This window comes from Polypterus senegalus, chromosome 4 (assembly GCF_016835505.1).
Source record: "Polypterus senegalus isolate Bchr_013 chromosome 4, ASM1683550v1, whole genome shotgun sequence".
Taxonomy (NCBI): Eukaryota; Metazoa; Chordata; class Cladistia; order Polypteriformes; family Polypteridae; genus Polypterus; species Polypterus senegalus.
Genome location: NC_053157.1, coordinates 110,741,715 through 110,764,844, shown reverse-complemented (window position 1 = coordinate 110,764,844; position 23,130 = coordinate 110,741,715). Strand labels below are relative to the sequence as shown.

The 23,130-nt window shown below is 37.4% G+C and overlaps 1 protein-coding gene across 1 annotated transcript; it reads left to right on the top strand.

Moving 5' to 3' along the window:
* The first annotated feature begins 191 nt into the window (after window positions 1-191).
* Window positions 192-22,046, top strand: ccna2 (cyclin A2). The gene is made up of 8 exons (XM_039751147.1): window positions 192-761; window positions 10,743-10,974; window positions 13,270-13,382; window positions 15,241-15,464; window positions 15,554-15,758; window positions 16,352-16,465; window positions 17,399-17,532; window positions 21,801-22,046. The coding sequence occupies exons 1-8, from the start codon at window positions 564-566 to the stop codon at window positions 21,850-21,852; spliced, it is 1,272 nt and encodes a 423-aa protein (XP_039607081.1). The 5' UTR covers window positions 192-563; the 3' UTR covers window positions 21,853-22,046.
* The last annotated feature ends 1,084 nt before the right edge of the window (window positions 22,047-23,130 follow it).

Genomic DNA, 23,130 nt, shown 5'->3' with positions numbered 1-23,130 from the left:
ACACAGAGCTCGTCGGCCGTAAGTAAATGCAGCTCTCTAACGTTCAAGAAAAACCAGAACCTTTTTATGCCCTTTAAATGCGTCGCTCGTCAGACTAGTCTTTAAAAATTGTTGTAAGCCGGCCACCGTAGTACAGTGACGTATGCAGTGAGAAGCTCATTTATTGGCTAGTTTCAATAGTCGCGGGCTACTTGAATCTTAAATTGAACAGTTTAGTTGCAGTAGTAAAGGGGGCTGTAGTCACAAATTAATTCAGGGCTGTTATTTATAGTTTTTAATCGTAGCGAAAAGGTTAAGAACAAAACATCTTTAGGATGTCAAATTAACAGCCGTGTTATTAGTAAAAAACCCCCCATTTTTTATTTTTAGGATTCTTCTGGGCTGCAACCATCCAGTGGGGGCCTCGGCAAATGCTGTTGTGCTTTCGGAGTCGTTTGTTTTAATCTGTATTTATATTTTTCAAAGGCAAGAGAAGTCTGGTTTTATTTTCTAGTTGGTAAAACGCGTTTTGGATTTGTTTTGATCTTTTTCTTTAAGTTTTAGCGGCTTGCGGGGCTACAAAAATGTTTCCGAATAGTCAACGGACAGTGGGGGCCCTAAGGCCAGCAAATGACTTGCAGGAAAACCAAGAAAACCTTTTGGGAAGACAGAGAACTGTCGGAAAAAGTCGACTGGAAAACCAAGAAAACGTGAACCCCGGTCGGAAGGCGCTTGGAGTTCTAGAAAGCAACCGTGTGCAAGTGCAGCGCGGGATAAAACAGGTATGGAGCTACGGAGGAGCGTTAAAGTAAGCCAGGGGATGCCGGCAGGGGAGCATCAAATGTTTGTAGTGAAAAATATTACCTAAAATTAGAGAGGTGTCCTTGTCAAATGAAAGTGGCGCGTTTAAAATTGCATGGGGCTGAATGAGGATGCATAAGTCGGTGTACAACTCAAATGCAAACATTTTCTAACTATGATTTGCGGTGTGTACGTGTGTTTTTGGATACCTTTATGGACAGTTGCTTTGAATTGCACGCTATAATTTGAGTTTTGTGGCAATTGTCGAAGTCCGCCATTTTTTCCATTCTGACGTGGTACTGGGCGAAGCAGCCAGTTGGGGATTAGATAACTGCTGATTCTTACGTCAACACGTATCGTAAACGCATGTTACCAAAACGCCCTTTGTTTGAGCTTACGTTATCGTGATCCGTTCTCGGGGTGCAACAGTACTGGCAGCTAAGTCTTTAGGTTTTAACGTATATGCGACTTAATTCTGAAGCGATTGGTATGCACATTAAGTGTCCATGGTGCACCAGCACTTCAAATAGCAAACATTTCTGTGTATCATTTTAAGGAGCATCAGATTTTCTAATGGCTTCAAGATATAAATCCGCCATCAGTACTCCACTCGTTTTTACGTTTCATCTACAAAATCTTAGACCACGCAAGCTGCTTACGATATACTGCAATGCAACTGCCGCAAACAAAGCCTGCAGACCATAAAGTAATGACCATCCATCCATTATCCAACCCGGTATATCCGAAATAATGTAAAACCAACCAAGTCTGGTTGTCAGTAATACTTAAGGAAAAAAATATTTTCACTAGTGAGTCTTCTGAATCTACTTCGCCTAATAAAACGATTCACAAATTTATCTGGTATAAAGCGAGATCTAGCCCTGGACGTAACGTCTGTCCAGATCATATATATTGGAATGTGAGATGCCACTTCCGAGGTGAAGAGACAGTATGTTGTGGAAAACAAAACTGGATTTGACATGTACTGGAAAATCTTGAAAACAGAAGAATTACATGGTTTCTTTACGGAACCGCTCGTACAGAATACGTGTAAAATCCCTCCGTTCTTGTTGAACTGCTTTCTGTTAACAAAAGGCGTATTTACGGAGGTACAAATTCTTTTTTTTTTTTTTTTTTGTTTTTGTAGGATTGTGTTTGTAAAACCACAACTGGACACAGGACTGGTAAGGGCAGACTTGGGCCCTTGATCGGTAAGACTGTGAATAATGGATATCTAGAACATTATAAAATGTGGGAGTTGATTCTGAAGGCATTCGATTGACGTAGGGAAAAAACTTTCTAAGCCATAGTTGGCGCACTTTCAGAAAATCCAAAGCCTTAATTGAGCAACCATTAATTTCTAAATGTGTAAACTGTAACTTGTTTCATTTTTTGAATAGGTGAGCTACTGTTTCTTTCAAGGTATACTGATTTCTTTCTAAAACAACGGAAGTGTCAGCAGCAGATTAAAGCAAATGGAATTTGGAATTTGTAGTGTTTGTGTACAAAACTGGGGTGAAAACATCACCTTGTGCTTATGCCTCTTATTAGATATGTTTAGATAATACTTTTTGTCCCCAAGGGTAAATTCATACTACATGAGATCAAGAAAAATGTAAATATCAAATCACATCTTCAAAATGTACACAAACTTTTGGCTTGGATGATAGAAGAGCTGCTGCCATTTGATAGCTGGCCTAGGGTGTTAGATATCCCTGGGTCCTCGGTTCTTGCAGCTCATCCTCCAATCAGCTGTGAACTTTACAATCTGACTGACGTTGCACAGGTGGTGAACCAGTTGAGGATAGGGAAGGCATCTGGGGTGAACTTCTCCAGGCTGGTGGTGAGACTGTCCTTGGACATTTAGGAGATAGGCATCATCCCAAACTGGAAAGGGAAGGGTGATTGCCTGGGTTGCAGCAACAACCGGGAGGTCGGTGCCTGGTAAAGTCCTTCCTAGGGTCAACCTCAATAGGATCCGTGATCACTTACTTACCTACCCGCAACTGGAGCAGTCTAGTTTTATGGATAAGTCGTCTACCAACGACTACATCCTGGAATTGAGTGTTCTCCTGGAGTGCAAATGAGAATATCAGCAGAGTTTATTTGCACTGTTTCTCTCTCTCTCTCCCTTCTTTCCCTCTCTCCATAAAGTCTTTGGATCGGTTGATTGAGCTGCCCTGTGGGACATCCTGAGACTTTGTGGGATACTCCCAAGATTGCTAGTTAACGTGACCAGCTCGGACACTGGTATTGTGAATGATGTGAAGAGTTAAAGCAGGACCTCTGTTTTTCCCTAGATGATCTTAGTTTGTCGGGGGTGTGTTCTAGCTCCTATTCTGTGCAGTACTTGCATCTACTTAGGTGTAAGGCAGGGTTGTGGGGTTCAGTGGCTGAGGGGCATCTGTTGGTCAAGAACGGTTCACTGATCCTGACTTTGCCGAATGCTGTGATCTTCATGGAGAGCCTCTGATTTGGGCTCTTGAAAAACTTGGCGAGGAATTTGTGTGTCTGGGCTTGCGAGTGTCCTGGATAAAAACCAAGATCCAGGCCTTTACTGACCTTGAGCACAACAATCAGCAGTGTGTCTGTCTGCAGAGAGAATGTTGACTTTGTTGAGAGGTTTACTTAACTTGGCAGTGACATTTTCATGTCCCTGGTGACTTCCTAAGAAGTCAGTAGACGGATTAGGAGACCGTGGGGGGGGGGTCATAAAGTCGATAGTAAAGGGTGTGTGGTGTTTCTGATATCTTTGCAAAAGGACAAAGGTCCAAGTCTGATTCCTGCTGCTTCCTGTTTTTCTATATGGTGGTTGTGAGACATGGATGCTAGCCGGTGACCTGGGATGAAGACTGGACTCCTTTGGTACTGTCTGTCTTCGGAGAATCCTTGGCTACTGTTGGTTTGACCTTTTCTTGAAGTGGTTGATCAGAGTCCCAGATGAGGCACATTACCTGTATTGCAAGGGTGCGTCTGTTATAGCACTACAGCCATGTGTCATGATTCCCTAAGGCTGATTCGGCTTGCGGGATCCTCCTTGTTGAGGACCGGAGTGGTTGAACTGGGTGTCTGCCTCAGGGGTTGCCAACCAGCATTTCGAACTGTGTTGCCATGTGGTGGGTACGGCAATGTGTTGTACCAGTGCATGCTCACCAACCTGACCTTGTAAGATGATGTCAAATCTACCCAGTTGTACCACACACTGTAAAAAATCTTATGTGCTATCTACTTTAAAAAAAAAAAAAAAATGGTAACAATATGACATTATTTTTAGCAGTTTTTAAGGCTTGGGGTTTTTTTTTTAGAAGAATTTACTTGAATAAATCATGTAAAAAATCCTAAATTTAGCCAGACGCGCATTTTTAAGTAGTATTTATGGCTTGATTTTTTTTTTTCCCTAGCAGAATCTACTTGAATAAATCATGTAAAACATCCTAAATTATTTAGCCAGAGACATGATGATTTTAACATTATTAGTGGAATAATTGTTTTTAGTTTAAGTAGATAAAACAAATGTACTCACATGTATTAAGGAAAATTACTTGATAATATAAAAAAAACATTTTATATTGAAATGAATACATTATGCATTTTGGTGTTAAACATGCTTTTATTCCATGTTACACTGGTATCAAAATATTAAACACTTTGTAAAATAGTGTATGTAACATTTACAGCAGTTTTAAGAAAAAACAAAAACAATTTGTAAAACAGTTTGTAACTGACAATTTGTCATTGAAATCAACTGTTTAGCATCAAACCAGATAACCTGTTGTAGAACAATCTCAAACCACAACCTGGGCATTTTCACCAAAACTTGGTAACAATGGAATGTGTCTCTCACAATCTAACACACGTTTGTTTTTGAGAGATTGTAATTTGGGGGAAAACCCTGCAAACATCCAGTTCCAAGAAGAGCTTCTGAAAGGCCTCAAACGTGTTCCTCAGTTGTTTGAGATAGGTGAGGTTCAGTGCATATGTGAATCCAAGAAGAATTGCGCAGGCTCTAGTCAGATTTCCCAAGCCAGTCTTGACTTGCACACCCTCCAAGACAATGCTAAAGTCCTCCTGGTCATCCTTCTTGCAGACAGCAATTTTCATTACATGCTGCAGTAGACTTTGCTGCACATCCTCATTGTCACACTGTAAAACAAACCTAACATTTTATTATGAAGATCTGTTATTTATGTAGTTAGTTTGTGTAAGATGTTCAAACAAGTTTTTCCTCATAAGAACTTAAAATGCAGATACCTCAAGGAAGTACAGTAAACCATTTCTAGGTTCATATCTTTGTAACATTGTAAAACACTAACTCCCCAAAACTTTTTTCAGTGAACTATGGCGACTGACACTACAACAAACTCAAATATACTATGGCTAATGGGGGACAGGATGTCTTCAGAAATGTTGACATCGTCTAATTTATTTCATTTATATTGCTGACACTAGTGCAAGAATTTTTTTTACATGAGTAACGAACTTCTGTTTAAGATGTATTTCTGTTTTTGTAAAGGAAAACAAATGCTAAATGCAGTTTTCTGAAAACAATAAATATCTGAAATAGTTTTAGACACTTACATTTTACTCCTGGATGAGGTCTTCCTCCTTTTCACCCAAGTAATTGACCAAGCAACGGAGGACAACATCTCTTGTCTGTTCTATGTTTTGATGTGAGGTCTAAAGCACCAAAAGTGTAAAAATTAGTAATAGTACCCAATAATAATGAAGCAAATATCAATCAAATAATAAAAAAATACCAATTAAAATACCTGCTGTATGGCACCCATTTTCTCCTTCAAAATCTGTCCGAGTTCTCCTCCTTTGCAGGAAAATATTGTTAAAAGTTTAGGAGTGTAGTAATCCAACATCTTAAATGTTGGCTCAAGGTGCAGAGTAGTAATTCTCCTAAACGCTTCATTAATCTAAAAAATGAAACGCACAAACACTGATTAATGTTCAGTTGACAACCACATTATTATCTGTGATGATTATCTGTGATGATATTTAATGACAAAATGTAAAATCCCTACCTGGTGAATGTGGAACAGAGCAGGCCAGTGATCTTTAAATTCTGCAACAGTCGGGCACAATTCAACCACCTCATGTCTTCGGAGAGCAAAGGTTTTTGACATTTTTTTTTTCTTTTCATGCCATAGCATGATCTCAAGATATCCTTTCACATTCTTCAATGCAGCATGCTTAAACTGAAAATGTAGCTATAAGATAGTAGAAAAATACCACTTCCGTTGAAAACTCAAATGCTTTAAAAGATGGTGCATCGACTCTCACGATCTGTAAAAAAAAAAAAATATCTATCTATCTATCTATATCAGATTTGAGATTTGTAAAAAATCATTCACTTGACAAAACTGCATCAAATAAAATCAGTTGTATCATATAATTAAAATTTTTAAGCATAGACACTGACATAATTTAGTTTAAGTTGTTAGTTGCACCACAAGCTTCATTGTCATCTAAGAAGTTGCTGTTAAAATTATTATTCATAAGGAAAAGTAGTTAAGGGTTTACATTTAATGTAAGGTTTGTGGAATATTTTTATTACATATTTTTAATCGCCAAAATCATGAAATTGGAATGGTTTTAAGCCTAGAAACCCAATACTGCTAAACAAGTCTAAACATTTTTAAATATCGTTGAAGACTAATTTTAAATAAATTTGCATTATAGTAAATCTCAAATGTGTTCAAATAACTTCACTCGGGTCGAATTGTACATAGAGTAATCAAAGAGAAAATGTAAATTGCTATAGATATCTTACTCTTTGTGGAGACTGATAATGCCTTAATTATTGCAAAGATGTTTGTATTCTTCAACTAGTCAAAAACATGGATATGTCCATATCAATTCCTGGAACGTCATCGTGTTGGTTATTATATAATTATATGGTGTTTGTGACTTGTTTTGTTTAAGAGGGCGCCCTCTAACGTTGAGGATGAATTGGGGGAAAAAAAAATGCATAGATTGCGTGAAATAAACGCTAATTTAATAATTAATTATAATCTTTACAATTTGAAATATATATATATATATATATACACATACACACACACATCAACACTCTTAAAAGTTTTTAAGTATAATCATAGAAACTGCCCCATCTATCAAGCTTGATACATGGCCATAATTTTTGCTTTAGCGACCAACATGTTCATTCTAGCCTCGGCATGTGAGGAGTTATGACTAATGAGCTTGAGTTCAGATTTTCACATCAAATAGCATCACATAATTGTAAACTTTTATTTTAAAAAAACCTGGTTCAACATAGTCACTGTTTCACATGCCAAAATGATCACTGTCGTTTAGATTAAAAAATCACTGTAAAACAATTCCTGTACTAGCTTGAATAAGCGGTGTCCTGAGGAGCTTATTTAAGAAATCAAAATAAAATGTAAAAATTAGTAAGGGGCTTAACTTGCCTCTTAATATTTTCCACTGTTCGTCTGCTCCTTCAAAACGCCGTCTAATCACTGCCGTTGTTGAGATTCAAATTAAGGTGACTCAATCAAACCTGGATAATTGGAACAATTCTCTTAAAATAAATATGAAGCCTTTTTTCCTCAAAATTTTAGCCTAAATGGTTCCTCAAATTAAACCTAAAAACTTTCCTAATTTCCTTTAAAAAAGGTAAAATTTATTAATTTTATTAGTGAAATGTTCTCAATATATTAAACACAGAAAACCTATTTTTTTTAATTAAATATGCACATTATTTTTAATGATTACATAAATTTTGTTTTTAATGAAAATTACAAGTCTCATGATTCTTTTTTTATTTTTATTTTTTTTTTTTTTTTTACAGTGCAGGTTTACATTTACCCAGCATTAACATTCGGATAAAGTTTGTTGTGTACACAAATGGTACAATCTGGGTTTTTTTTTTTTTCTCTTCCCTCCCCTTCCAAAGTTTCCCTGGTTGAAATCGCCAGGTAACTAGGGTAAGAATGATTCCTCATTAGTGTTAAATTGCATGATCCTTTGGTAATGATGATCATCTTTGGCATATGGACTAATTCAGACAGTATTTAGATTGTTGGATTACACATTTTATTTCTAATTGTAATGTGCAAGCTTTTTTTTTTTTTTTTAAACTATTGCTTAATCAGAAAGATGTCCTGTCCCCCTCTGCCTTTTCATTTCGTCTGATCATCACATGAAACCTGTCTAGCACTCAAATGATATCTGAACTAGGTTTCAGGTGGTTCTCCACAGTACCAAAAAAACCCCTGTACCAGAACTCTCCATGAGATATGACCATTCATTCGACTTATTTAAAACCCAACTGAACATTCATCATTATATGGAGGAAGGCCAGTTTTAAAACTTCTCCACCTTTTATCCCCCCACCAGATCTTTGTAATGGAGCTCCATAGGTAGTAGTGATGCATAATAGAATAATACCAGAGAATGAAATAAAAATCTAGACTAACAAGATTTAAATAGGCCAACATGAACTTGTGCTCTTGTTTTATTTAACTATGCTGTTTACTTTGGTATCTCCAAAAGGAGGTACAACATTCTGCTAGCTGTGTAAGGAAGAAATTTATTAGATTGACCTTTTTCTTTTACTGAATGAACGAGGTTTGAGTAGAATTTTGAGAATGTGGGGCGTCTATAAACCTCCAGTAGTTACAGGCATCTGTAATGGAACTGCTGAGTGCATAGCTGGCATTTAAAAATAGATAGGTGACAGTTGTAGCAAATCTGATACCAGTATTTAGGGTATACAGTGGTGTGAAAAACTATTTGCCCCCTTCCTGATTTCTTATTCTTTTGCATGTTTGTCACACAAAATGTTTCTGATCATCAAACACATTTAACCATTAGTCAAATATAACACAAGTAAACACAAAATGAAGTTTTTAAATGATGGTTTTATTTAGGGAGAAAAAATCCAAACCTACATGGCCCTGTGTGAAAAAGTAATTGCCCCCTGAACCTAATAACTGGTTGGGCCACCCTTAGCAGCAATAACTGCAATCAAGCATTTGCGATAACTTGCAATGAGTCTTTTACAGCTCTGGAGGAATTTTGGCCCACTCATCTTTGCAGAATTGTTGTAATTCAGCTTTATTTGAGGGTTTTCTAGCATGAACCGCCTTTTTAAGGTCATGCCATAGCATCTCAATTGGATTCAGGTCAGGACTTTGACTAGGCCACTCCAAAGTCTTCATTATGTTTTTCTTCAGCCATTCAGAGGTGGATTTGCTGGTGTCTTTTGGGTCATTGTCCTGTTGCAGAACCCAAGATCGCTTCAGCTTGAGTTGACGAACAGATGGTCGGACATTCTCCTTCAGGATTTTTTGGTAGACAGTAGAATTCATGGTTCCATATATCACAGCAAGCCTTCCAGGTCCTGAAGCAGCAAAACAACCCCAGACCATCACACTACCACCACCATATTTTACTGTTGGTATGATGTCTTTTTCTGAAATGCTGTGTTCCTTTTACGCCAGATGTAACGGGACATTTGCCTTCCAAAAAGTTCAACTTTTGTCTCATCAGTCCACAAGGTATTTTCCCAAAAGTCTTGGCAATAATTGAGATGTTTCTTAGCAAAATTGAGACGAGTCCTAATGTTGTTTTTGCTTAACAGTGGTTTGCATCTTGGAAATCTGCCATGCAGGCCGTTTTTGCCCAGTCTCTTTCTTATGGTGGAGTCGTGAACACGGACCTTAATTGAGGCAGGTGAGGCCTGCAGTTCTTTAGACGTTGTCCTGGGGTCTTTTGTGACCTCTCGGATGAGTCGTCTCTGCGCTCTTGGGGTAATTTTGGTTGGCCGGCCACTCCTGGGAGGGTTCACCACTGTTCCATGTTTTTGCCATTTGTGGATAATGGCTCTCACTGTGGTTCGCTGGAGTCCCAAAGCTTTAGAAATGGCTTTATAACCTTTACCAGACTGATAGATCTCAATTACTTCTGTTCTCATTTGTTCCTGAATTTCTTTGGATCTTGGCATGATGTCTAGCTTTTGAGGTGCTTTTGGTCTACTTCTCTGTGTCAGGCAGCTCCTATTTAAGTGATTTCTTGATTGAAACAGGTGTGGCAATAATCAGGCCTGGGGTGGCTACGAAATTGAACTCAGGTGTGATACATCACAGTTAGGTTATTTTTAACAAGGGGCAATTACTTTTTCACACAGGGCCATGTAGGTTTGGATTTTTTTTCTTCCTAAATAATAAAAACCATTTAAAAACTGCATTTTGTGTTTACTTGTGTTATATTTGACTAATGGTTAAATGTGTTTGATGATCAGAAACATTTTGTGTGACAAACATGCAAAAGAATAAGAAATCAGTAGGGGGGCAAATAGTTTTTCACACCACTGTATCTACCCAAAGATGGGATAAGCCTTGGTTCTCTCAGTAAAGTGACTCTTATGCTGTCATTGTATGGCACAAATACTTGAATCAGCAGAAGTCGTCTTCTTCCTTTTTTTTTTTTTTTTAAATGTCAAAACTCATTTGTCTGATTTAATGCTGCAAAATTGGTGCATGCTTTTTGTGTGGTTATGTTGACTATTTACCATTAAAGACCAGTTGGATTATATTCATAATAGTGTGTTAACACATTCCCTTTTATAAAAATTGTGTAAGGTTCTTATGGTTGGTTGGCTATAAAAAAATTCTAATATGTGGTGTGTGTTTAGTTTGCAGGAATTTATAAAGTTAAATGCGAGTATCAACCTATTTTACAAAAGTGTGTTCTCAAATTTTTTTTTTTCAAAATTGAAAAACTGTTTTATGAAGGTGTTTATTGCAGCTGTCCCCAAACTTCTTATTTTGATGTAGAAAAAAAGCTAAACTTGTTTTAAGGAGGCATTGCCCTTGTCAAATGATGCATTTACTCAAAGGAGCATTATTTTCAGGTTTGACCCGATACATTTGTTTGAACTAATTTTAATCCTTTTCCAAATGTATGCTTGTTTCATTTATTGCATGCAGACTACATTGGGATCCTGCACCAATAATGAAAACCATAACAAGCTTTCTGCTGAAAATACTGGTACAAAACAGCCAGCTTTCACAATTCATGTGGACGAGCCTGATGGTGCAGGCATCAAGATGCAAAAGGCTTCGAGTGACAAGTCTCTACTCACCATGAATCCTACTGTGACCTCTCTTGGGATTAGGCATCCACTTGCAACAATTGAGTGCTCTATGGACACCAGTTTTGGTAAGTGTCTCACAATACTCGATATAGGTTGTTTTTTTAAATTTTTTTTCTAATTTTTGGATGTGATTATTTTCCCAATAGAGTTCTTACTAGGCTTGCATCGATTATCTGTATTTGTATTAAATAATCAAGCTTAAAAGAAAGTTTTGTTTTATTCTGCAAAATTTCTCTGTCCCTACTTCATCCCTAAGTACTATAGGCATGGTTATTTTTTGATCCAATATTGATTTAGGCTCTTCATTATGATGAATTACAGCCAGATATGCATTGCAACATGTTAACATCAGATCAAACTGTCCACTCTATAGACCAGAGTATGAAATGGTATTTTACATGCTGTAGTCAGTCATGCTCCAAACAAGTGTGTGTGTAAACTAAACTTTTCCTCTATCCTGTTGATTACACAACTTAAAACGTTTCATTTACCCTGAGTAAGTGACTTCAAACAGCTTCTGAAGTCCCTTCCGTGAACTGATTTGTGCATCAAGCACCCCCAACAGAACCAAATTGAATGTTTAATACATCCATTTTGAAACCTAACTGTTGTTGTTGCCTTAAAGTGAATAAATGTTTAACCCGGATGTTGCTTTCTGTGTGTTTCTGGTTGCGTCCTGGCAAGTGCACACACAGACTGGAGGAAGTTAACCTGGTGTTTAGGAAGAAACCTTGTAGGTGGAGCCTTTTCAGCTGTGGATTTCACTGCTTTTCACTATGCTTTATAAAGAGTTGTCCCCCGATATATTCTTGTTCAAGAATTGCATCCGGCTCCATGGGGTTACTAAAACACTATCTTCAAATTGTTTTAGATATTTTTGAATATTTGAAGTATAAAGAAGCCATGCAATACATTGGAATGCAATGAAACAAAGACTTGAAGATATTTGAACTATTTTCCCCACTAAAGTTAGATGAATTTGACTTTAACTCTTTCCACCAGGTTAGCTAATGTTAAATTTGAAAAGGTCTTTAAATGGTTGTGTGAAGATTACTAAATATGTGAGACTTTAAAAGAAAATTGATTAATACTTTTGTGTAAGGGTATAAGCAGGAAATATTCTGTTTTAATGTTATTCTGTAGCTATTAATATTCCTACTTTTTTTGGTGGTATTGCCATAATTGAAATGAAATACCTGTCCAATCCATCTGTCAGCCCAGGCTGATGCTTAAATGTGTCCTGTAAAATGCTATATATGACTTAAGTAAAATGTTGCTTTTCAATTCATCTTTCAGACCAGTAACATTCTAACAAAGTTTATTGAATGATGATGCTTCTATAGTCTTTGATTTTGCACTATTTTTTTTTTTTTTAGTTCTATCATGACTGCTTTTACATGTTAAAGTATCATATGATGAAAGAGGTTGAGAATGCCCACTACTTATGTGTCAAAATAATTTTTACCAATATCGCAAGTATAGTAGAATCCTTTTTTTTTTTTTATTTATTAATTTTATTACAATCCATACAAAGCAATCAAGTTTTTACAAAGAGAACAATTAAGAACTGATCGATCCCCACCCCTGAGACAGAGAGCAAGCCAAATGGCGTTAAATTTTAAGGCTTGTAAACATACCTAAATTTAATAAATTCTCTGTGCTTTATGAACTTATTTTAAGATATTACTGATTAGATCCTGCCATGTTTTGAAAAAGGTCTGTACGGATCCTCTGAGTATTTGATTTTTTCCAGTTTCAAATATAACACATCGGTTTCCCATTAACTTAAAAGAGGAGAGTTTGGGTTCTTCCAGTTTATCAGAATAAATCTGAGTGCCAAAAGTGTAGTGAATGCAATCACAATTTGTTTGTCTTTCTCCACTTTAAACCCTGGAAGAACCCCAAACACAGCTGTTAATGGGTTAGGAGGGATTGTGAGTCCAAGGCTGTCTGAAAGGTAATTACAAATTTTTGTCCAGAATAATGTTAATTTGGTGCAGGCCCAGAACATGTGACCTAGTGAGGCTGGGACTTGGTTGCAACGTTCGCAGGTTGGATCATACCCTGGAAACATTTGAAAGTTTTAGTCAAGACAGATGTGCTTGATATATATTTTTAAGTTGTATAATTTGTATGCTTTGCGCATATGTAGCTCGAGTAAGTTCTCTGCATTACCACTTTCCACTCCTTTTCTGATATATTAATTGAGAGAGATTTTTTCTAGTGTCCTCTTGGATCTTTGAATGTGAAAAATCATTGTTACCAGTAACAGTTGTGTTGAATTTTAATATTGATTTACCTTTTAAGCATATTAATCCTTTTACACTTTTTTCTTTCTTTTTTTAAACCTATATAAATAGACTCCCCAATGGTTACAGATATGTCACTAATAGAAACTGAAGAGAAAGTAGCTAATGCAAATGAAGTTCCAGATTATGCAGAAGAAATCTACCAATACTTAAGGAAGATGGAGGTACAATACTTTTTTAATTTTGTTGTAGAAACTGCTACAGCACTACAAAAGAAACTCTCCTGTCTCTAAGATATATGTGATATGATCATGGGTTGGGAATGGCATGTGCATATCCATATGTGATACTTGTGGTAGCAGTACTGAATCTCCAAGTCTCTATCTGCCTCGCTTTTATTTTTAGATCTGAGCACATTAATTAAGATGGCAAAGTTTTGTGACATTCATAGTATGGATTACCATGAACTGTGTTTCAGCACAATGAGCCCATTTACATGCGGAATACAGGCAAGCTCGGATATAAGCAGTACATTTCAGTGAGCCTTATTGTGAAAGAAGGGACAGATGAGTTCTTAAGCACTGCCATTAGTGGTGTGTTTTTTTTTCTTTGCAATTACTGTTTTTTTTTTTTTTTTTTAAAAAGAGGCTGCCTTTTGTGTTGATAAGCAGAGTTCATGGGTAGTACTTTTGACATTTTTACCTGAATTGGATATAATACCTGTCATCATCCTAATGTGGTAAAGCGCTCCCCATGCACTTAGATACTTTATTAATCCCGAGGGGAAATTCACATACTCCTGCAGCAGCAGAATGATAAACAATGTTAAATTTAAAGAGTGATAAAAATGCAGGTATAACAGACTAACTTTGTATAATATAGTTCCCCTAAAACGATGCTGAAAGATGCCAGCCTTCTAAGGAAGTATAGTTGGCTCTGTCCTCTCTTGCACAGAGCATCAGTATTGGCAGTGCAGTCCAGTTTATCATCCAGCTGCACTCCTAGGTATTTATAGGTCTGCACACAGTCACCTCTGATGATCGAGGGGCCTGGTCCTCCTAAAATACACCACCAGCTCCTTGGTTTGGTGTTCAGTTCTAGTTGGTTTGAATTGCACCATTTAACAAAGTCCGTCCTTAGGTTCCTATACTCCTCCTCCTCCTGCCCCCTCCATGATAGCAGTGTTGTCCGCGAACTTTTGCACGTGGCAGGACTCCCGAGTTGTTTTGGAAGCCTATCTATAGGCTGAATGGGAACGGAGAAAGTACAGTCCCCTGCGGGGCTCCTGTGCCGCTGACCACAATGTCAGACCTGCAGTTCCCGAGACGCACATACTGAGGTCTGTCTGTTAGATTTGTTGCATATTTTCATTGTTTTGCTTAAAAAAAAAAAAAAAAGTGTAGCGAATCCTTTGGGCTCTGAACCCAAGCATACTAAGTCAGTGATTTGGCTTAGGGAGAAAATAAGTGTTGGCCAACGTTCCGGCAGGAAGTTTTTCCACCACTGTCTGCTGACAGTTTGGTATTAACAAATGTATCCCCTGGCTAAACACCTCATGGCTGCTGACTTTATTATAGATTGCAGCCTCAAGGTTAAATGTCACCTTGCCTCTGCTTTGCTCCCATATGCCAAGATCATTAATGATCTCATCTCGAACGCTGCTTGAAGCAGATGCTGCTGACATTATTTCAAGCCATTGTGTCCTTCAATATCTCCAACACCAGCTGTGAATGACTACTAAAAAAAAAAAAATTTCCATGTTAATTGAATTTTATGGGTTATTTCATAGTTATGTTATGAAAAGTGCATACTATCAAAGTGTTTTGTTATAAAGAATTTCTTGAAGATGTGCATTTTGACATTCTAGTGAAAGATTAGTTTTGGTGGCTTCAGGAGCCTAAACCCCTATTTCCCATAGATTCAATGTATTAATATTTGCATCAACTTTTGTACATTTTCCTAAGAACGTAACCCCTGTGAAGGATGAGAATTGGCTATTTTTGACTTTCTGTAGAACAGGGAGTTGCTTTTGATATACAGTAGTACCAAAAACTTTTTTTTTTTTATTATTCCCCTATTTAGTTACAGTTTCGGCCAAAGATAGGCTACATGAAGAAACAGCCAGATATCACTAATAGTATGAGGGCAATCCTAGTGGACTGGCTTGTGGAAGTTGGAGAAGAGTATAAATTACATAATGAGACCCTGCACCTGGCTGTAAATTATATTGACAGGTTTTTGTCTTCAATGTCTGTGCTTCGAGGAAAATTACAACTTGTTGGTACGGCTGCAATGCTACTGGCTTCGTGAGTATACATTTGCATTGAATGTCTCAAGACCATGCTTTCCAAATTCCTAACATTAAGTTAAATTTTTTTTTTCTTTTCATAAACAGAAAGTTTGAAGAAATCTACCCACCAGAAGTTGCTGAATTTGTGTATATAACAGATGACACATACACAAAGAATCAGGTGCTCAGAATGGAACACCTCATTTTAAAAGTGCTGTCTTTTAATCTTGCAATCCCCACAATAAATCAGTTTCTTACACAGTACTTCTTGCATCAAGAGGTCAATAAACAGGTGGAGAGTTTGTCTATGGTGAGTATAACTTGTTGGCAGTCTACAACATTGACGTGTTGAAATACTAGTTTGAATTAATATTGCTAGAGGAAGTGTCTATATAGTAACTTTCAAAAAGGGATTCGTGTGAAATTTCCAAGTAAGAGAACTCCTTTGCCACATGCAAAATAGCATGTAAACACAGCATGGGTGTTCAATATATTTCTGCGGGCAAGATGAAGTACCACATCTGGTGGTCTTTGTAAACTTGCCTTATGTGAGCAGACATGCAATATCCATAATGTCATTTTTAATATGGCAACATATAACATTTTTGAAGAACTGATTTCATTGCAGTAGTTTAACTGTATTATTAACCTAATAACTTGTGTGTAGCCTTCTGTTATACCAATTGTTGGATATTAACGTTGACTGCAATCGGTTTTGTGGCCCTTTAGAAATTAACTGTTTCTATTTTTCTTCATATAATCTGTAAATTAAAAATGGTTAATCTTTTAATAATCAGATGGGTTTTCACTTATTAATTGAATTTAAAAAAATAAATAAATATTTGTTTGTTTTATAATGGAGGACACAGAGGACCAATTTGTTTTGTTTTTTTTTTCTTTCAGTTCCTTGGAGAGCTGAGTCTTATTGATTCTGATCCTTTCCTGAAGTATTTGCCTTCACACTTAGCTGCAGCAGCATTTGTTTTAGCTAACTATACACTAACAGGCTCTACCTGGGTAAATAGTTATTTTTTTGTTTGTTTTAGTTTTTGTTTTAGGTTCAGCCTAAATAAACTGATGTGCATATACTGGTATGGGCTGGAAACACATTTTCTGCATTGAAAAACAAGTCATAGATTGCCACCTTTTTTGTGAATTTACTGAATTTGTATTAGCCTTTTAACATATTTGCTTATGCAGTGAGACCCTAAAATGTATCAAATGCATGAAAGCTCTATTAGGTGCATTTTTAATTGGTGAATTTCTTTTGGAAGAATACCTGTTTGGGCCAGAACAAGATAAAGGGTGCACTTAGTCCGCTTTCTGTGCTTTGAAATGTCACCAGAAGCAAGAGTGTGGGTCATTGGTATACTTAAGGCATGCTCTTTGCCACTATGGATTATGCTACTCCACTCTGTCCTGACTGCAGGAAATATTTTGACAAAACAGTAGGATTAAGACACCTTCCTGCCAATGGCCAGCAACTTGATTGGACTCTAGTACAGGAATGGAGTAATGCTTTCTTTACACTGCAGACTCGGAGGCTTGTCAAGCAGTAGTGACCTCCAGAAGCACTCCTACATGATATTGAAAGGCTGCAATATAATTTCTTATGTTTGTTTTTTAACCTAGTGGTTTGTGTGTTTTTTTTTTATTCTCATTTTCATTTCAGCAATGAACATTGAAATTTCAGTCCAAAGTCAAGCTTTTTTTTCCTCCTCTCCCCACCCCCATTGACCTATTTTCTGATATCCTATATTTGGAGTTGAGAAAGGGTCCAGGCCCAATATGGGCACTATAATACTTCAGTATATAAACTAACTGAAACATTTACATTTGAATTTTATAGCTAAATGAATAAGCATCTGAAATCTAGACTTGTTTCATGACTGTATGAGAGATATGGGTTCATGAAGCACTCATTTGATTTTTTTTTCCTTCTATTTTTAGCCAGAATCTTTGGTGAAACTGACTGGTTACACCATTGACATAATCATGCCATGCATCATGGATTTGTATCAGGCCTACCTCAGTGCTCCAACACATGCACAACAGTCCGTACGGGAAAAGTACAAAGGTTCTAAGTAAGTAATTGCTGTTGTCTCAATCACTTAGATAGGAAATCATTTTTTTTAGATACTTCTCTTAGCTTTACTTTTATCTTGTTTTCTTTTATAAAATGTTGGCTTCATTTAGCTTCTTGTTGCTTGCTGCTTATATGCAGTTTTAACTTCATTTATAGCCCAGTACATTTTTAACTCTTGGGCACATGCATTAAATGTATTTTTAACACAAGAAAACTAAAGATGCCATTGCAAGCTAGTTATTTTACAATAGACCTGTCTTTTTAGCAAGGCAGTGCCATACTGCATATTTAACTTAACATCAACAAGGTTTCCAGAACAACCAGATTCTATGAGTGATTACCACAGCCTTAGGGAAGGTACAGGGTTGCAATAGAAAGTTAATTGGAATGAAAAAGGAACTAACCTACGAGCCAGTTCTGTCAGGTTGTGGAAATGGAGTGGAAATGTGGCAAGTTAATTTTACATTTAAATCTCCAGGATTTCAAGCAAATTTGTCAAACAGAAACCTTGGCATTAATGCATGTAATTGTTTCCATATCGCTGCCCTGTTGTCACTAAACACATGGAGTCCAGTGGTAACTATTAACTGTAAAGATCAAATCTTTTCTGGGCTGCACTCTTTATATGCAACGCTGCTCCCAGAAAACATTTTACATTAGGTTAAATTCTTGAAGGACAGAACTTCATCATGGGGTTTGGCAGGTTTACGACTGGAAAAAATGAGTGGAGAAAGAAATGGATAAAATAGAAGACGGGGAGTTGTACTGCATTATGAGTGACAAACCTGCATAGGCCACAGGGCCACTGGAATCTTCAAACTGAACTGGCCAGCTGCAATAAAGGAACTATCAACAGTTGAATTAATTGGAAACTGTGTATTTCAGTTCTATTCTAATTTCCACTAATTTTACAATCGAGTGGCTTTGTTTAAAAATGTCATTAACCCCAAGGGCTATGATTTTAACTAGCAACAAATACAATATGAGTGGGAATTAAAGTAAAGGCAGCTTACCCTTTAAATACCATTGACTGTGTTTAGATGAACATAAGTTGTATCACTTTTCCCACGTGGTCTCCTGGCAGGTTGATTTTCTTGTGGTGTTCTAATAAGTTCATCGCTTGGGAGAAGAAGCAGTTTTTCTCTGCTTCTGAATCTAGGTTTTCATTGCTTCCTTAACTGCAACCATGCAGAGCCTTGAAGTGGACCTAAGATGTGACAGAGGAAGGCTGTAAGGGTTGTGCGAAAAACCTTCAAACCATAGCTGTCGCATTGGGTCCACTGCTGCAGCTGCTTCATTGAAATGTTAGTTGTCATGGAGCAGCAAGACTGTATTTTTGGACTGCAATGATTAGCTGCTAAACTCCTATGACTGTGACTTGAGACCAGCATAAAGAGAGGTTAGGCAGTGCACACCTTATTTGTGGTCAGCTGAATGCCACTTTCTGGTTTTTTTTTTTTTTTTTTTCCCCCCCAAATCAGGTGGTAATACTTCCTGTCAGAGTACTTTTGATGGTTGATGTATAGTTCTTTAGTATTTGGGAGGGTAGCCTGAAATTCCGGAGGCTTCTGAGGAGGTGTAGATGTTGCTGTGCCTCCTTTGCCAAGGAGTTTGTGCTTAGACCAGGTCCGATCTTCTGATGTGGACACGGAGGTATCTGAAAATGTCCACCCTCTCTCTGGTAGTGCCTCTGCTTTTTCTTCCCAAAGTTCATAATCTGCTCCTTTTGTCTTGCTGTTCACTTCATTTAGGTAACCCTGCCCATAGTTGCTGGATATTGCGTCTACCACAGCAAAGTGCTCAGACATTCTTATCTGGGCATCATAAAGATGGTAGCATTGTCAAATTTGCCAAATGGAGGCAGCAGCATGTTTGCCTTTTAGCCACCTTTTAAATTGAGTATAGCAATGTTAGTGTCCTGTCTCCTCCTCCTCCTCCTTGTCGAACATGAAATGTGTTAAACTTTCTGCACAACCTTTTTGAGTCGAGCCTTATTGAATTTGCCACCCACGGTTAGTCACCACCAGAAGGATAACCTAGACACTGCCCTAAGTGTTTCATATATAGTTGTTCCATCTGGTCATTGCCTGTGTGTGCTTGAGGTGAAATATACCCAGCTGTGACAATGACCAAAGTAAACTCCTGAGGAAGATAAAATGGTCTGTAGTTAATCATCAGGAGCTCCAGATCAGGCGAGTAGTAGAGTGATCAGACCATTGCGTTCCTACTGTTAAAGCAGTTGTTGACAGTTGGACACTTCACCATTCAACTTGCCAGACTCTTCTGTTCTGTCCTAATAAATGGTGATTGAGCAGGTCGAAATGCATGGTCTGGTATTGTCGGCCATGTTTCTATGAGTCCCATATTTCTTGCTCTGATATGCACTCTGGTGCGTTTTTCGTTTGGGTGTGTGCTGATATTGTCACTGTTTTAATGAAGGATCTCACTCTGCCAAGCTGATTCTGTGAATTGGATAGCTGACAAGTGACACACCATCTTATGTTTAACCCAAAGTAGCATTTTTTAATACTTGGTAAACACACAGTCCTCTCTAATTGGCACTGGCAGAACAGCGACTGTACTTGGCAGCTCTATCTTGATTACATTCCTCTACTTTTGCTGCAAATTGTAAACTGTTTCTCTCTAAGCATAGCAGAGTATGTTGCACTAAACACTGATTGTGTTCCTGAAGATGTGACAGAACGGGACCATTCATGTCCCAAAAGAAGGGTGTCCTGAATTTTTGTTTCTTCTTTACTGTTTCCACTGAATGCTTTGCCTTTTGCTTTTTAGCTTATAGTAGTGGACCCATGTCTCCTCTCTGGTGACAATTTTGCTTAAAAACACTTGGATCTTCGCAATATTTCAGCATTATTGGGTCGTGCTGTTGCTTGTGCAGATCGGTAAGCTGTTTGGATACTCCTCTTGTGCAAACTTTATGGTACCCCAAGCCATCATGCACTATGGCATGTACAAATCCATAGCTGATATCCAAATGTGCAGAAACAGTGGACAACGAACCTGTCAATCTTCTGAAGGCATTTGTGCAACAAGTCCACATCAATGTGGCAATGTTGATAGTTGACCAGATTGAATTTTGTCAGTTACTTGTTCTTCCTACTTTTAAACCTTTCTACCCATTCATAAATGTTTCGTTCAGTCATGCGGTTTTCACTTTGTACTGAGCAGATATCCTTTGGTGAGCAGGTTTCACATCCTCTGCCAAAAGAAATCTCATTACAGTGGTTTCAGCAATGGTGCAATCCCTCTGCAGTGTGTGCATGTTTATTTGACCTTTGCTTCAACCAGACAGTGCGTGGGGCATGTTCAAACTATCCATAAGCCATCTATCTGTTGCAGGTACAATAGTATGTAATTTTCAAAGCTGGCTTTACTTCTTGATTTACCCTCTTATGTTAGGTGAGTGCTCAGTCTGTTTTGTTTAAACAATGGTACCATTTTCACCAGCGGAAAAATTTACATAAGCTTTTTAAATGATATTCATGATACAGTATATAGAATCAAACAAAAAAACAGTAAAAAATCCAGGAAATGAAAGTAAATCAACAGATCTCATTAGTAAGAGTTTTTCTTGATCTACTTTTCCACATTCAAATCCAGATGAAAGTTGCCTCAGGTCATTTTATTGTGGATTGAATTTGTGGTTTTGTTTTTTAATTGCTTTGTCATACCTGAATTTTGAAGGTACAGTACCAAGTAGAGACCAACAGGAACAGCTCATTAAGTTTTAAATAGTTAATCCCAAAACCAAACATTGTGAGAGGTGACCATTTTACCTCCGACATTAAAAAGTTAGCAGCAGTATTACAGTAGTGTGCACGCTTACCCATGTTTATCATTTTTAATTTCACATTCTAAGGCACCCCTACTACACTTGTCTGTTTGAGGTTGTTTTATAATATGCAAGTATAGTCCAACTAGTGTGTGCTTTTTATTTATAATTGCATTTCAGATATTGGGACAAAAGTGACAATTTTCTGAAAATGTGATGACTTGCTGTCATTGGTGAAACTGGTAAATTGTAAATGTGATAAGTACACGGCCTCAACAAAAACGCTCTGAAGACTAAAACAGTTGCTCCCTGCATAACCATAACATTTTGTCACCATGTGTACTGAATTCACCTAAAATATATACTGGAGTACGATGCTATATGCTATTAAGTTTGGACGTTGTCAAGACTGTTTGGGTTTTTTTTTTTATTATTATTTTTTTTAACTTGCTTTCACTTTCTTTTCTTTTCAGATATCATGGAGTATCATTGCTTCAACCCCCAGCAAAATTAGCAATTGTGTAATGGTGCCTTTTCCTGCAGTCTGTACAGTGTAGTGGAATTTTTTTTTTTGTCAAGTTTTGGGTTGCTTTTATTTCTATACTTGTATATTTTTTTATGTGCAATCTTTTACTTGAGTTTTTTACATTGTTCTCAATCTTTAATGTTCCATTCGAAAAATATACTGAAATGGTTTTGCAATAAACATTTTATTGAAATTTTTTTTTTTTTTTTTTAATGTTTCAGGTTAGTGCTTTTCTGAATGAAGAGTAGACCCTCTTATTTTGTAGTAATTAAATCTTACACTTTGATAATGGGGATAATCAAATGCTTATGTTAAGCATTAGTTCAGTGTAGCAGGCAAGCTAGTTTTCCAAATACTGTACTGCCTGAAAAAGACCAGTAGTACACCATTTTGCTCTGCTGTATGCATAGTCTTAAAAATGAGCACTTTGTTTGCCCCAATTCCTGATGCAATCATACTACAAAATATGATCTTGCAAGTTTCTTGCAGGTTACAATACTAAATTGTAACATCACTGTAAATGAGCAATCCATATTTATGTTCAAACATGATTCCCCTTTGGAAAGGTCCTCATTAGCAACAAGCAAAGACCGAGTGACCAGATGACGTTCTGTTCCTCAGCGCATCACTTTTTCCACATTTTATGTTACAGCCTTATTCCAAAATGGATTAAATTCATTTTTTTCCTCAGAATTCTACACAACACCCCATAATGACAACATGAAAAAAGTTAACTTGGTTTTTGCAAATTTATTAAAAAATAAAAAAATTGAGAAAGTACATGTACATAAGTATTCATAGCTTTTGCCATGAAGCTCAAAATTGAGCTCAGGTGCATCCTGTTTCCCCTGATCATCCTTGAGATGTTTCTGCAGCTTAATTGGAGTCCACCTGTGGTAAATTCACACACCTGTCTATATAAGGTCCCACAGTTGACAGTTCATGTCAGAGCACAAACCATGCATGAAGTCAAAGGAATTGTCTGTAGACCTCCCACACAGGATTGTCTCATGGCACAAATCTGGGGAAGGTTACAGAAAAATTTCTGCTGCTTTTGAAGGTCCCAATGAGCGCAGTGGCCTCCATCATCCATAAGTGGAAGAAGTTTGAAACCATCAGGACTCTTCCTAGAGCTGGCCAGCCATCTAAACTGAGCGATTAGGGGAGAAAGGTGTTAGTCAGGGAGGTGACCAAGAACCCGATGGTCACTCTGTCAGAGCTCCAGAGGTCCTCCATGGAGAGAGGAGAACCTTCCAGAAGGACAACCATCTCTGCAG